Consider the following 12,710-nt stretch of genomic DNA (forward strand, 5'->3'; position numbering starts at 1 on the left):
CTCAAAGTACAAGGGGCGTCAACTGAATTGGTCTCGATATATTCAACTTGTGTGTGCCGTTGAAAGTTGAACCTTTCAGGGCTCAAATTCCTGGCCGGACTGAGACTTTTTTCTGATTAACAATGATAGCATATATTATATATACCGCTCTAACAGGTTTGGCAGTTTTGCCATTCCTGCTTTACTTCAGAAACCCTTATTTTCTTCAAGATTTACAGTACACGATTGTTTTAATGAAAATGGCTGTCCGTTTGAGTAAATTGAAGAAGCAGAAACCCTTTTACACTATGTTGGATCGTTTTCTGGACCAAGTGGCGAGGCAGCCGCATAAGAAGTTCATACTTTTCGAGGAAAGCTCGTACACTTACAGGCAAGTGGACAAAGAAAGCAACAAAGTGGCCAGAGCTCTGTCCACGCACGCCCACCTGAAGGAGGGGGACACGGTGGCCCTGTTCCTGGGCAACGAGCCTCAGTATGTGTGGATCTGGCTCGCTCTGAGCAAACTGGGATGCGTCACTTCTTTACTGAACTACAACATCAGATCCAAATCATTGCTGCACTGCTTCTCCTGCTGTGAAGCCACGGTTCTAATCGCTGGTGCTGGTAAGCTGTGGAAAACAAGACTTGTGTAGGGGCGAAAATCACTGCGCCCAAAACGCCCCAAACGCGCCACCCGGAAAAATGTGGCGTCTATCGCAGCCACACGCGTCGTACGTTGACTTTTCATGGGATTCGGTTGCGTGAAAAAATGTGCGTCGCTTTTGGTGTATACGACCACTTTCAAAATCAGTTTTTTTCTAGTGGAACAACCATGTAGCCTAATGGACACACTGTTTCTAAATGACCTCGAACTGTATGACCTGGCTAGGTTTGCTTAATTTCCATGATTCTCCACATCTGTTTTGATTGATTTTACATGTTATTGTCACTGCACTGACTACATGAGGCCTTCACTTGCTCTCGTTTGTTTCTCAGACTTGCGAGATGCTGTCGAGGAGGTGTTGCCCACCTTGAGACAGCAGGGAGTCCGTGTGTTTATCCTCAGCGAGGACTCCAATGTGGAAGGCATTGAAAGCCTCTCAGATCAAATTCAGCAGGCCTCAGACCAGCCTCTGTCACGTCAGCTGAGGGCCAACATCACGGGAAAGACTCCTGCGCTGTACATCTACACCTCAGGAACCACAGGTAATCTGGGCGAAGGTGACCTTCCCAATCTGCTTTGCTGTGGAGGCCTTAAGATGCAGAACTAGTACAGTAAAAACTATGTTTGTTTTCCTTTAGGGCTTCCCAAGGCCGCTCTAATCAACAATGAGAGGATATGGAAAGTATCTCTTCTACAGACTGTTGCTGGTGTACGCTCAGATGATATCCTCTACGTGTACCTGCCGCTTTACCACAGTGCTGGCTTCCTGATAGGAGTTTGTGGAGCCATAGACAAAGGTATTTCTGGGCACCATATAACTACAAAACAAAGTTAAAGGTTAAACTAACAGGTATATGACCTAAAATCCCAGCTTGGCCGTGATTACCACGATTTGTATGTCAAAGTCCAAACACGTAATGAGCTCTCAGTGAGAGGTTGTGTGTTACTAAAATCTATGCTTCTTCCTTTCAGGCATCACTATTGTTATAAAACGTAAATTCTCTGCCTCCAACTTCTTGAATGACTGTAGAAAGTACAACGTGACTACTATTCAGTACTTAGGAGAGATTATTCGCTACCTCTGCAACACACCAAAGGTAATAAAGCTAACACCTGCAGCTGACAGACACACTGCTTTGTTTCTCAAACGAAAGGTCACATGATGTGATGTTTATTATCCTGGTCTCATCTCTCCTTCCCTTTCTTAGAGAGACAATGACAAAGATCATAAAGTCCGATTGGCAATCGGAAACGGGATAAGTGCCGAAAGCTGGGCTGATTTCCTGCAGCGATTTGGGAACATTCGTATCTTAGAATGCTATGGAGCGACAGAAGGAAATGTTGGCTTTTTCAACTACTGTGGTAAAGTTGGAGCTATTGGCAAAGAGCATTTTCTCCACAAAGTAAGAGTTCCCGGTGTGTTTTTTTTACGTCAGCTTTAATACAATTGACAAAAGATTATTTTCCACAATTTATTTTTAAACTGTGTTTCAGATGGCATGTAAGTATGCCCTCATAAGGTACGACACAGAGAAAGAGGAGCCAGTCAAAGACTCCAGAGGATTTTGTATTGAAGTCCCTAAAGGTGAGCCCATCTCCTCCTAAACTAAAGCGCCCCCTTGACCTTCGATCTCTTCCTAACACATATCTCGTGCAGGAGAGACCGGTTTGTTTGTGGCAAAAATTGGAGAGAATACACCTTTCAGCGGCTACGCCAAGAACGTTCAGCAGACTGAGAGTAAGAAGGTGAGAGATGTGTTTGTGAAGGGAGACCTCTACTTTAACAGTGGCGACCTGCTTAAGATAGACAACGAGGGATTTGTCTTCTTTCAAGACCGCATTGGAGACACTTTCAGGTGAGTGGATGAAACACATCTTCTGCGTACGTATCTAGAAACTGTTAGATAACAATGTCAAAGCCTGAATTGTAAAGATGGTTTGAACTCTGTAGATGAATGATTCCTTAACTCAGGCTACTTTTAAAGTTAGTCAATTACAAAATAACTATACGATAATGATGTCATCACAGAAAACTGAAAACAAGGTGTAGGATACAGCATTACATTTGACTTTATTCATTGTCTTAAATTTACAATCACAGAATATTCATTGAATTATTATTTTAGCACTTTCTGAAAAATGAAAGCAAGCTTTTAGCTGATGGATGTAAATTATAACAAACAGTTCCCAGTGCAGCTCAGTCAGGCACCTGACTTTCTCTTTTTTGTCATCCAATACAGGTGGAAGGGAGAAAATGTGGCAACTACAGAGGTGGCGGGTCATTTGCTCATGTTGGACTGTGTTGAGGAGGCAAATGTCTACGGTGTAAAGGTGCCAGGTAATTACATCATTAGAAAGCCAGGCCAGTTCCCTCGACCACCAGCTGAAGCAGATCTCCAGGTATCCCTTCAGGCGGGTGACGCCCAATGGGCTCGGAGAGCTGGTTTATTAGATAGTCATGGATTGGGTTTCTTATCTCTCAGATCTAACACAATCATTTAAGATGTACAAAGGGAATACCCATTAGATCGCACTGGTCAAACTGCGTGTGAAAAAAATAGGACATTTGACTTTCATCTGAACACTATAATTGTTTGAGTATTTCATTACATTACATGTCATTTAGCTGACGTTTTTATCCAAAGTGACTTACAATCCTGTTACAATCAGACACCGTAGACGCAACTACAGCGAGCAAAGTGTCTTGCTCAAGGACAGGGATTGAACCGCCAACCCCTTTTGAAAGATGGACCTGCTACCCACTGACCCATAGTCGCCCCTCACCAGTTCACCTGCCATTTAATCATTAACACTGTTATTACAAAGTGTGCTCGGCATGAAACACATGAAGGGCTGTTGATCACGTCCTGAAATAAGTCTTCTTTGTACTTTGGCTGATAAGGTCATGAGGGAAGAATAGGAATGGCGGCACTGAAGCTCAAAGAAAACATGGACTTTGACTGCAAAGCTGCGTATCAGCATGTCAAGAAGGATCTCCCCAGCTACGCACGGCCACGCTTCATTCGCATACAGGTGAACTACATCTTGCTGATTAGTATCATGGCACATTAATAAAACAATTCTGAATGTAACTAAAAGCATCAAACATTACATAACCCATTCATGTTGCTCTGGCAGGACGTATTGGTGCTAACTGGGACGTTTAAGCAAATGAAGGTGAAGCTGGCAGAGGAGGGCTTCAACCCCGGCGTCATCAGCGACCCTCTGTTCTACCTGGAGGAAAACAAGAGCTACGTACCCATGACTCAGGAGATATTCTGTTCCATCGGAGAGGGAAAAATCAGGCTCTGAATGAGATCAGTGTTTATTATTAGATTGTCAGTCTCAAAATAGTACATTTGATTGAAATGACACGTGATGCCAAATATCGATTAATGACTTGCACATTTAAAATGTATTCATGAGCTACCTGTGCGGAATATTGTGTACTGAAATATTTTAAAGGATATCATTTTAGTCTGTAACACATTTTTAAATAAAAATATTCTGAAAACATAATGGGCGAGGCAAGCAATCTCAAATCATTGACACGGTTAGGTAGTGAGCTGGCGCAGCACCAACACAGCTGTCCTAAATTCCAGATAAAGCTCAATTATCAGCCTGTGCATATATGAACTATACTGCACTGCTTCGGGATCATTCCAGGAGCTTAGGAGCAGTGGCCGTTTCCACTGGAGGAGGAGAGGGAGCTGCGTTGGCTCCAGGGGAAGAACACATACAGTTTATTCTGCAGGTGGAGGACAGGTGTTTTTGAGTTGTCTGTGAAACCTTCACAGGGCAGCACAGCTGGTGCCGGCCACACTGCACCCACTGATTGCAGAAACTGGGAACGCTGTAGAACTTTGTCAGCTTTTTCATATCCTGTTTACCCAGACGATTTGAAGGCATCTCTCCGATCTTGCACGCGGGACCAGATCCTGCCATTGATGGCGTATTGGGCTGTGCGCCCGCAGCATCTTTCAGACTAGGCCTTGTTTCAAAGGCATTGCCAGACAGCGGGCCGATGTAAGGCAACGGCTCGCTGCTGCAGCTGAGAGATCGTATCGGTCTCCGAGATCGATTCCAAGCCTTGTCGATCCACAGCTCCACTGCAGCCTTGTCCAGCCTGGAGGCAGCATCCTCCTTTTCCTGGGACCTGGTGTCTGGGTTGCCCTCTTGGTTTGCTTGTACCACCTCACCTTTCCCTGATTTTGGTTGGTCTGCGTTATTCAGAGCCTGTGTCTCAGCCAGAAGAGCAGAAGCCATTTTGGAGATGATGCCCCAGTCCTTAAGGATGTCCTCCGCGGTGCTGAACTGTGAGGTCACCGTGAATCGGATGATACGCTTTGTGTGAATGTCTGCAGGAATGAGGTAAATGTTGCCCGACCGGGTCAGTCTCCTCAGCAGCTCCTGGGTCAAAGCATTTCCTCCCTGAAAAAAAAGACACAAAATCAAAATAAATGTTGCTGAGCCAAAGATTTTCAGTGACATTGAGTCAAGGTTTCAGCTCTTAATGATCTCTGATATTGCTCTGACCTTAACCAGTTTGATAAAAAAAGTTATTTAGTAACTCAACTCTGAAAGATATGTTCCTGTGAAACAATGTGTGTAGGGATGGGCATCGAGAACCGGTTCTGTTTTAGAACCGGTTCCCAGTGAACCGATTGTTTGGGATCGTCAGCCAAATTCTTTAACGGTTCTGCTAACGGTCCTCTGTGGCGTTGCGCATGCGCGAACTTTTTTAGTTTCTTCTTCAGACTGCAGCAAACATGGCAACTAGGCAGAGGCGTTCTAAAGTTTGGCTCTATTTCACACGACAACAAGTGCTAGTGTGAGGTGAGTGTGCTCACCTGTGTGCGCGCATTAGATAGATAGATAGATAGATAGATAGATATATACTTTATTAATCCCCATTACGGCTGAGCGCTGCGCGCGCAGACAGGTTTTAACGGAGCGGAGCATTGCATGCGCTCTGATCGCTCTTTTAATGAAGTATCGATACTAAAACTATGCTAAATCACATCGTTTTTAACGTACGGGTACTTTGTTCGTATCGCTGCAGCGTGACAGCAGCAGATGTAGCGGACTAACATTCAAGCTAACCTAACTTCCCAAACGCTGTCGACATCTGAACGCTGATTGGCCGAGACGCGACACGTCCCATCAAAGATGTTTAGTTGCGAAGAGCACCACTTCACATTTTTTCCGCGTCTCACTGCAATCTCAACGGCAGCGGGCCAGGTGAAAAAAATAATAAATCGGAACGCGTCTCTGATATTGTTCAGGGGGCCGGATCAAATGTGGAGGCGTTCATTGTGTAAACCAGCTTTCACTATATAAATAATCTCTATTGCCATCCAATTTAGCTGATGACGTTCAGAGTCAGACCGGTTCAGAGGCTGGTCGTCTGTCTGGGTCACAGGCTACAGCAGCCTTGTACACCTCCTCATATCTTTGTGTTCAGGCATCGTCCACCCCATCTGAGAGAGTGTTCTCCACGGCTGGAGACACAATAAGTCCTGAGAGATCGCGTATCCTCCCGGAGAAAGCAGACATGCTTATTTTTCTGCACAAGAATTGTTGATGATCCATACAATTGATGGTTGCACACTTGGTATTTGCCACTGATAGTTTCATTTTTGGCAGCTCAGTTCATATACCCTTTAAAAAAAAGGAAGGAGCACTGTAATTTCTAGGAACAGAATACATTTTATTTAAGTTATGTAAGTTTTATTTTAAGTTCAAGAGGAATATGTATGAATGTTTTTGGTTATTTAAAAAAATGTAAATGTGTATGTATACATACTGTATATGGTGTGTGCAGCATTATCGAAAATTAATGTAAATAAACCCGTTTGTGCTCTTTTTTTCACCCCTTGCCCAATAAGAATCGATAAGAGAATCGAGAAGGAATCGAATCGATAAGCAGGAATCGATAAGGCATCGGAATCGTTAAAATCGTATCAATTCTCATCCCTAGCCACATACCTTCAGACAGAACACCACCAGGCCAAGGTGCCTCTCAGCAGGAACCTCAAAATGTGGCTCACTCTTTATTTTAGACTCAAAGAGCTTTGCCATCTCAATCCCCTATACAAGAAAAAAGAAATATACATATAAATTCTGAAAATAAAAAACAATAATTTCCATTGGCTGAACTCTGGATACACTTAAGTCCTTTGCATGAAGAGAACTGATTGCCACGTACATGTCTGATATGAGCCTGGAGCTTTTTCAGCCCAAAGGAGCGCATAACAAACCAGAGCTTCAGAGAACGGAAGCGCCGGCTGAGGGGGATTTGCCAATGCTGAACGACAGAAAAAGGCTGTTTAATTGCATGAAATAATTCACAGTGATAATTGATTATTTAATTGTGTGAGGACGTGACAGTATGGTACCATAAAGTCTGTGGCTGCCTGTGAGTTTTCATGCCGGAGGTAAACAGGATCAACAGTGAACGTCTGTTGGAGTTTATATTTATCCTTAACCCTGAGAAAACAAAGTAAAACCATATTACCAACCAACAAGTTTCATTGATCATGTTAATTTCTTTTGAGGTGATAACGGGCTTCAGTCTTCTTACTCACCAGAAAGCTGTGCAGTCAAAATGGACCATCATCCACTTTGAGGGGTTGAAAACAAAAGAGTGAGCGAATTCAATGCCATCCAGGGACCAGCGGAGCTCAGGACAGAAGTAGGCTGAGCCAGCGTACGCAGCATCGACATGGAGCCACAGCCCCTCTTCTGCGCCTGAAAAAAGATTTGAATACAAGTACGGTAATTCTCTGAAATACAGGCATCGTTCAAACAAACATCATTGGGAATGAAATTGAAGACTTACAGACTGATCCCAGTTCAGACAGATTGTCAAAGGCACATACTCCTGTAGTTCCCAAAGTTGCGCACAGCTAAACAGGGGAGGAACAAAAGTACATCATGTGAGATTTGACACTTAATGTCCGTATTTTGTCATACTTGTTTTTTTGGTAAAAATATTTCAGCCCTATAAATTGTGCCATATTGTACAATTAAATCTTAATAATAATAATAATACTTTTAAATATGTTGTACTCTTGTTTCTATAAACAATACATTTATGTAAATAATATTCTGCTACAAGGATCCAAAATCACATCTATATAATGACATTATTAACAGCAGCAAAAATAAATAAATTACAATAGAGTTTTTGTACAACTAAAAAGCTGGTAAGAAATGACATAATCTGAAAAGAAAATCTGTAGAAAATCACTTACTGTCTTACTGAACAATATGCTTTCCCAAATAGCTACCAGTCAGCTGAACATAAAAAAAACATAAAAAACAAGTTCTCCACCTAAAAACGTCAGCGTCAGATCCCTACCAAGAAAGGGACCAGTCCCCTCCTCCTGTCTTCTTGTATGGCTTGTTTTAAAGTGTCTCCTCTCAGAGACAACCGCTCATCGGTGGGCAGAAACCTGATCTTCACCAGAGAGATCAGACCCGCCTTCTCAACCGAGGAATGAGCCTATGGAAAGCACATCAGATCCAGTTCTCAGTTGAATTCATCTGATTGACAGGAAGCCACTGTCAAGGAAGTGGTGACACTGACCTGATCTGAGGCGTAGGCCACCAGTCTCGAATTTAGGACCGAGTCGTCCACGTCCTGGTCGAGCTCCTGCCGCAGCTGCAACATTTTGTCTTTCCTGGCTGCCAGCAGAGCAACCAGTGTGCTCTCACTGACTGTGCTCTGACATGGAGAGGAAGGTAGAAACTAACGATGATCACAGGCTAGAAAGCTTCGGGTTTTTCAATCAACAGATCAAGGTGGTCGCTAACCTGCAGTATGCCTCCGCCTATGCTGTCTGGGTGGTGATGCAGGAAGAAGGAGGGGAGCCCGAGTGCTTTACACAACCAGTCCATCACATTCATTTCCAATTCTGTACACGCTGGGCTAGAGGCCTGTTCAAAACCAGCACGGACAATATCATTTATCAGGATGTGTCCTCATTGTTGTGATGCTGCGTGGCTTGTGCTCTTACCCAGGTGAATCCAACACAGTTGATGGCATCGGCCAGCATGTCCCCGAGCATCGAGGGCCACGAAGTCAGACTGGGGTAGTAGGCGTGCATATGAGGGCTCTGCCAGTGAACCACCTGGGGGATAAGAAGAGGACATACTCGCTTCCTTGCCATAGTTTAAAATCACAGATGTGATAATGGATGACGTTAAGAACTCACCCCTGGCATGATGACTTTCTCGATGTCCTTAAAGATACAGTCCCAGTCCTCCGGCTCTGTAGGTGCAGTGTCAGGAAGAAGCTCCTTCATGTAACCTGGCTTCACATCTGGAATCACCCTCCTCTCCCTGATGGAGCCCAGGTACTGTGTGATGTAGTCCACCAGCTCCTTACCTGAGCAGTAACAGACACTGTAACAGCTGGAACGATATTCCTATTGAAATTCCTACTTCACCCTTTATTGTGTCTATTCTTTACGAATCATTCTTTTCAGTGAAATATAACAACAAAAACATAATGAGTCAATGCAGTAAAATGGAAGCTACCGTTACCTCTGCGATTGTATTCCTCGGCCTGCATTTTTGTTTTGTTTTTCAGATGAGAGCTCTTTGGGTTAATTTGTTGTGTGTAACAGGTGGCTGCTGTGATGCTTTGTTTATTCGGTAGCAGAGATCACAGGACTATAAAGGCCCGGTTGTGAAGAACACGCCCAAAATTGGTGACGCATTTGAGCCAAGAAACAAATAGCCATCCCATGTTCTTCCCATCATTAGAGTCAATGACTCTGCATTTGCACTAAATATTTACTCTCCTCTGAATATAATGATTCCTTTATCCGCACCTCAGTGACACAATATTGTATATAACATGATGGGACAATATCAACAATGGTAAAATGATTCATCAAGATAACATTTTTCAATTTGCATCAATCCCTCTTCACCTGGAACAAATACTCTTTACAAAGAGAAAACATTTCACAATGTAATTTGTGGTGGAAATCAACCTTTTTCATTTCCCTTAGAGAAACAAACATGACGTGAAAACTCCTAAATGCTTTTCAGTATTTATTGAACAGACAATTGGAATATTTCAGCTGAAAGGATCGAGCTCTTTCCCCACAGATGGTTCAGAGGACTAACCTATATGAGTCTTTATGCACATTATTTCTTATCCCCCCCTTCTTCTCAGGATTTCTCCTCCATCCCCCAAAGCACCAAGGCCAAAGGTAGGTGTTGTTGTCTTCAAAGAAGTGGATGAAAGGGCGAGAACAGGATGACAGTACAGCAAGTGAGACGTATAACATTTGATGAGATTCACTGATTTAGTTATTTGGGCCTGGTGAGCTCAGATGGTACCGAGTTGTGAGGTCTGGACGAGCCGACTCTCACTTTCGCAATACAAGTAACATCTATAATATATATATATATATATATCTATAATATTATGAATTCACACATAATTTCTTTAAGTATTGTACATGCTATATTAAATTATAATAATATATTAATATATATATAAAATACTTTGTCCTTATGAAAAATCTAACCATACATCAAAAAATAATATGTATATATAACTATATATAAAATGTATATATTATATAAATAATACATATAAAAAATGTGTATATATAAAAACAATATATACAAATTGTATATAATATATATACAGGACTGTCTCAGAAAATTAGAATATTGTGATAAAGTTCTTTATTTTCTGTAATGCAATTAAAAAAACAAAAATGTCATGCATTCTGGATTCATTACAAATCAACTGAAATATTGCAAGCCTTTTATTCTTTTTAATATTGCTGATTATGGCTTACAGCTTAAGAAAACTCTAAAATCCTATCTCATAAAATTTTAATATTTCCTCAGACCAAGTTAAAAAAAAGATTTATAACAGCTGAGTGTTTGTCAAGGCTCAGGAAACCCTTGCAGGTGTTTCGAGTTAATTAGACAATTCAAGTGATTTGTTTAATACCCTACTAGTATACTTTTTCATGATATTCTAATATTTAGAGATAGGATATTTGAGTTTTCTTAAGCTGTAAGCCATAATCAGCAATATTAAAAGAATAAAAGGCTTGCAATATTTCAGTTGATTTGTAATGAATCCAGAATGCATGACATTTTTGTTTTTTTAATTGCATTACAGAAAATAAAGAACTTCATCACAATATTCTAATTTTCTGAGACAGTCCTGTATATACACTACCGTTCAAAAGTTTGGGGTCATCCAGACAATTTCGTGTCTTCCATGAAAACTCACTTTTATTCATCAAATGAATTGAAAATTGAATATAAAATATAGTCAAGACATTGACAAGGTTAGAAATAATGATTAATATTTGAAGTATTCATTTTGTTCTTCAAACTTCAAGCTCAAAGGAAGGCCAGTTGTATAGCTTATATCACCAGCATAACTGTTTTCAGCTGTGCTAACATAATTGCACAAGTGTTTTCAAATCAGATATTAGTCTTCTAAGGCGATTAGCAAACACAATGTACCATTAGAACACTGGAGTGATAGTTGATGGAAATGGGCCTCTATACACCTATGGAGATATTTCATTAGAAACCAGACGTTTCCACCTAGAATAGTCATTTACCACATTAACAATGTATAGTGTGTATTTTTGATTAATGTTATCTTTATTGAAAAAACAGTGCTTTTCTTTGAAAAATAAAGACATTTCTAAGTGACCCCAAACTTTTGAACGGTAGTGTATATATATACATATATTATATATCTTTTCAGTTTACTACCATATATATACCATATTAATTTGAATCAAAGAGAAATAGATAAACAGTGATATTTTGTAATATAGTAAACTACAATTTTGTATGTTTTACAAAGTATATGTTGATCCCTTATATTGTGAAAAAGTCTGCTAATGCATCAGTGGACGTGTATAATTGTACTGGTGTAGCTAGTTGAGGTGGAGCTGATGTTATATAGTTTGGTACTCAAGTCCAATACATTCAATTCAATTCAGTTTATTTTGTGTAGCCTAGAATCACAAATTAAAAATTTGCCTCAAAGGGCTTTACAACATGTTTAACTACCTAGATGCTCCTTCTAAGAAGTTAGGAAATATATCTGAGAAGCAAGACAAGAAGGCTTGAATTGTATTTACGTTTTCTTAATAATCTTTTTTGCTTTCTTGAATCTTTGCTTTTTTGATGAAATATTCCATGTCTATAACATGACCTAAATGGGCCTTGAACGGTTGATAATATGAAAGTGTTACACCTACGTTATTCATTTTTTCCTACGGAGATTATAAAAACATTGGCCCCATTCATCATTTCTAAAACAGTGGAGTCCTATCATACATTAAAGCTCCGAAATCCGCCCTGAATACATATTACATGATGCCTCTTCATGAGCAAACAAAAAGGTAAAATAGGGACATTACAAACATATGAACACAGAATGAACACACATAAAAAGATGAGATTAGATAATCTGGAGTTGGCCTTGATAAACTCTGACCGCACCTGTTTACACACTGTGCTGTTGATTCTGCAGTGTGGTCACTCTCATGTGCTCATGTGCTCGATATGTGTGAGATCCTGCTGGAATAAGATCAGGATTCAACTGGTGTCACTATCAAAATCTGGAAATATCGTTTTTTTGTAATGTCTCATGTTATCTGTTCTGTCACTCTTTTATTTACCAATGGACACTTTGGAAGACACTTTTAATGTGGAAGTTTGTTTGTTTATTCATGCATTCTTTGACTTGACCACTGAAGGTAGGAAGCCTGGTAGAAGGCAATCAATAGAGTAATGGAAAGTGTGTGTGTGTGTGTGTGGTGCAATACACACAAATAAGTGTTATGTGACAGAGCAGAGAACACAGTGACTATTGTGCTCTTTGTGTGCTTTACGTCTGGGAGTCTGACCCTGATGAAAGCAGGCTCATCTACAATTGGGCAATTGACATCAAAGTCAAAGTGGATCCTGATGGATCATATTATTTTGCTTTAATTCAGATTTAAAAAAATCTTGGGCTTTATATTTCAAACTAAAAGTCAGAAACAATGCATATAAATAG

At 40.8% G+C, this 12,710-nt stretch overlaps 2 protein-coding genes across 2 annotated transcripts; one reads left to right on the forward strand and one right to left on the reverse strand.

The window, feature by feature from the left end:
• Positions 1-41: 41 nt before the first annotated feature.
• On the forward strand, positions 42-4,162 carry LOC130192699 (long-chain fatty acid transport protein 2-like). Its single transcript, XM_056412808.1, has 10 exons — positions 42-603; positions 976-1,185; positions 1,282-1,440; positions 1,616-1,740; positions 1,852-2,046; positions 2,138-2,228; positions 2,301-2,499; positions 2,884-2,981; positions 3,546-3,676; positions 3,782-4,162. The coding sequence occupies exons 1-10, from the start codon at positions 123-125 to the stop codon at positions 3,953-3,955; spliced, it is 1,863 nt and encodes a 620-aa protein (XP_056268783.1). The 5' UTR covers positions 42-122; the 3' UTR covers positions 3,956-4,162.
• hdc (histidine decarboxylase) lies at positions 3,951-9,340 on the reverse strand. The gene is made up of 12 exons (XM_056412806.1): positions 9,194-9,340; positions 8,863-9,035; positions 8,665-8,778; positions 8,462-8,584; positions 8,235-8,372; positions 8,007-8,150; positions 7,485-7,551; positions 7,231-7,393; positions 7,042-7,132; positions 6,852-6,950; positions 6,632-6,733; positions 3,951-5,074 (listed from the first exon to the last, which is right to left on the reverse strand). The coding sequence occupies exons 1-12, from the start codon at positions 9,219-9,221 to the stop codon at positions 4,301-4,303; spliced, it is 2,016 nt and encodes a 671-aa protein (XP_056268781.1). The 5' UTR covers positions 9,222-9,340; the 3' UTR covers positions 3,951-4,300.
• Positions 9,341-12,710: the final 3,370 nt, after the last annotated feature.

The sequence above is a fragment of the Pseudoliparis swirei genome, chromosome 4 (assembly GCF_029220125.1).
Source record: "Pseudoliparis swirei isolate HS2019 ecotype Mariana Trench chromosome 4, NWPU_hadal_v1, whole genome shotgun sequence".
In the NCBI taxonomy this organism is placed as follows: domain Eukaryota; kingdom Metazoa; phylum Chordata; class Actinopteri; order Perciformes; family Liparidae; genus Pseudoliparis; species Pseudoliparis swirei.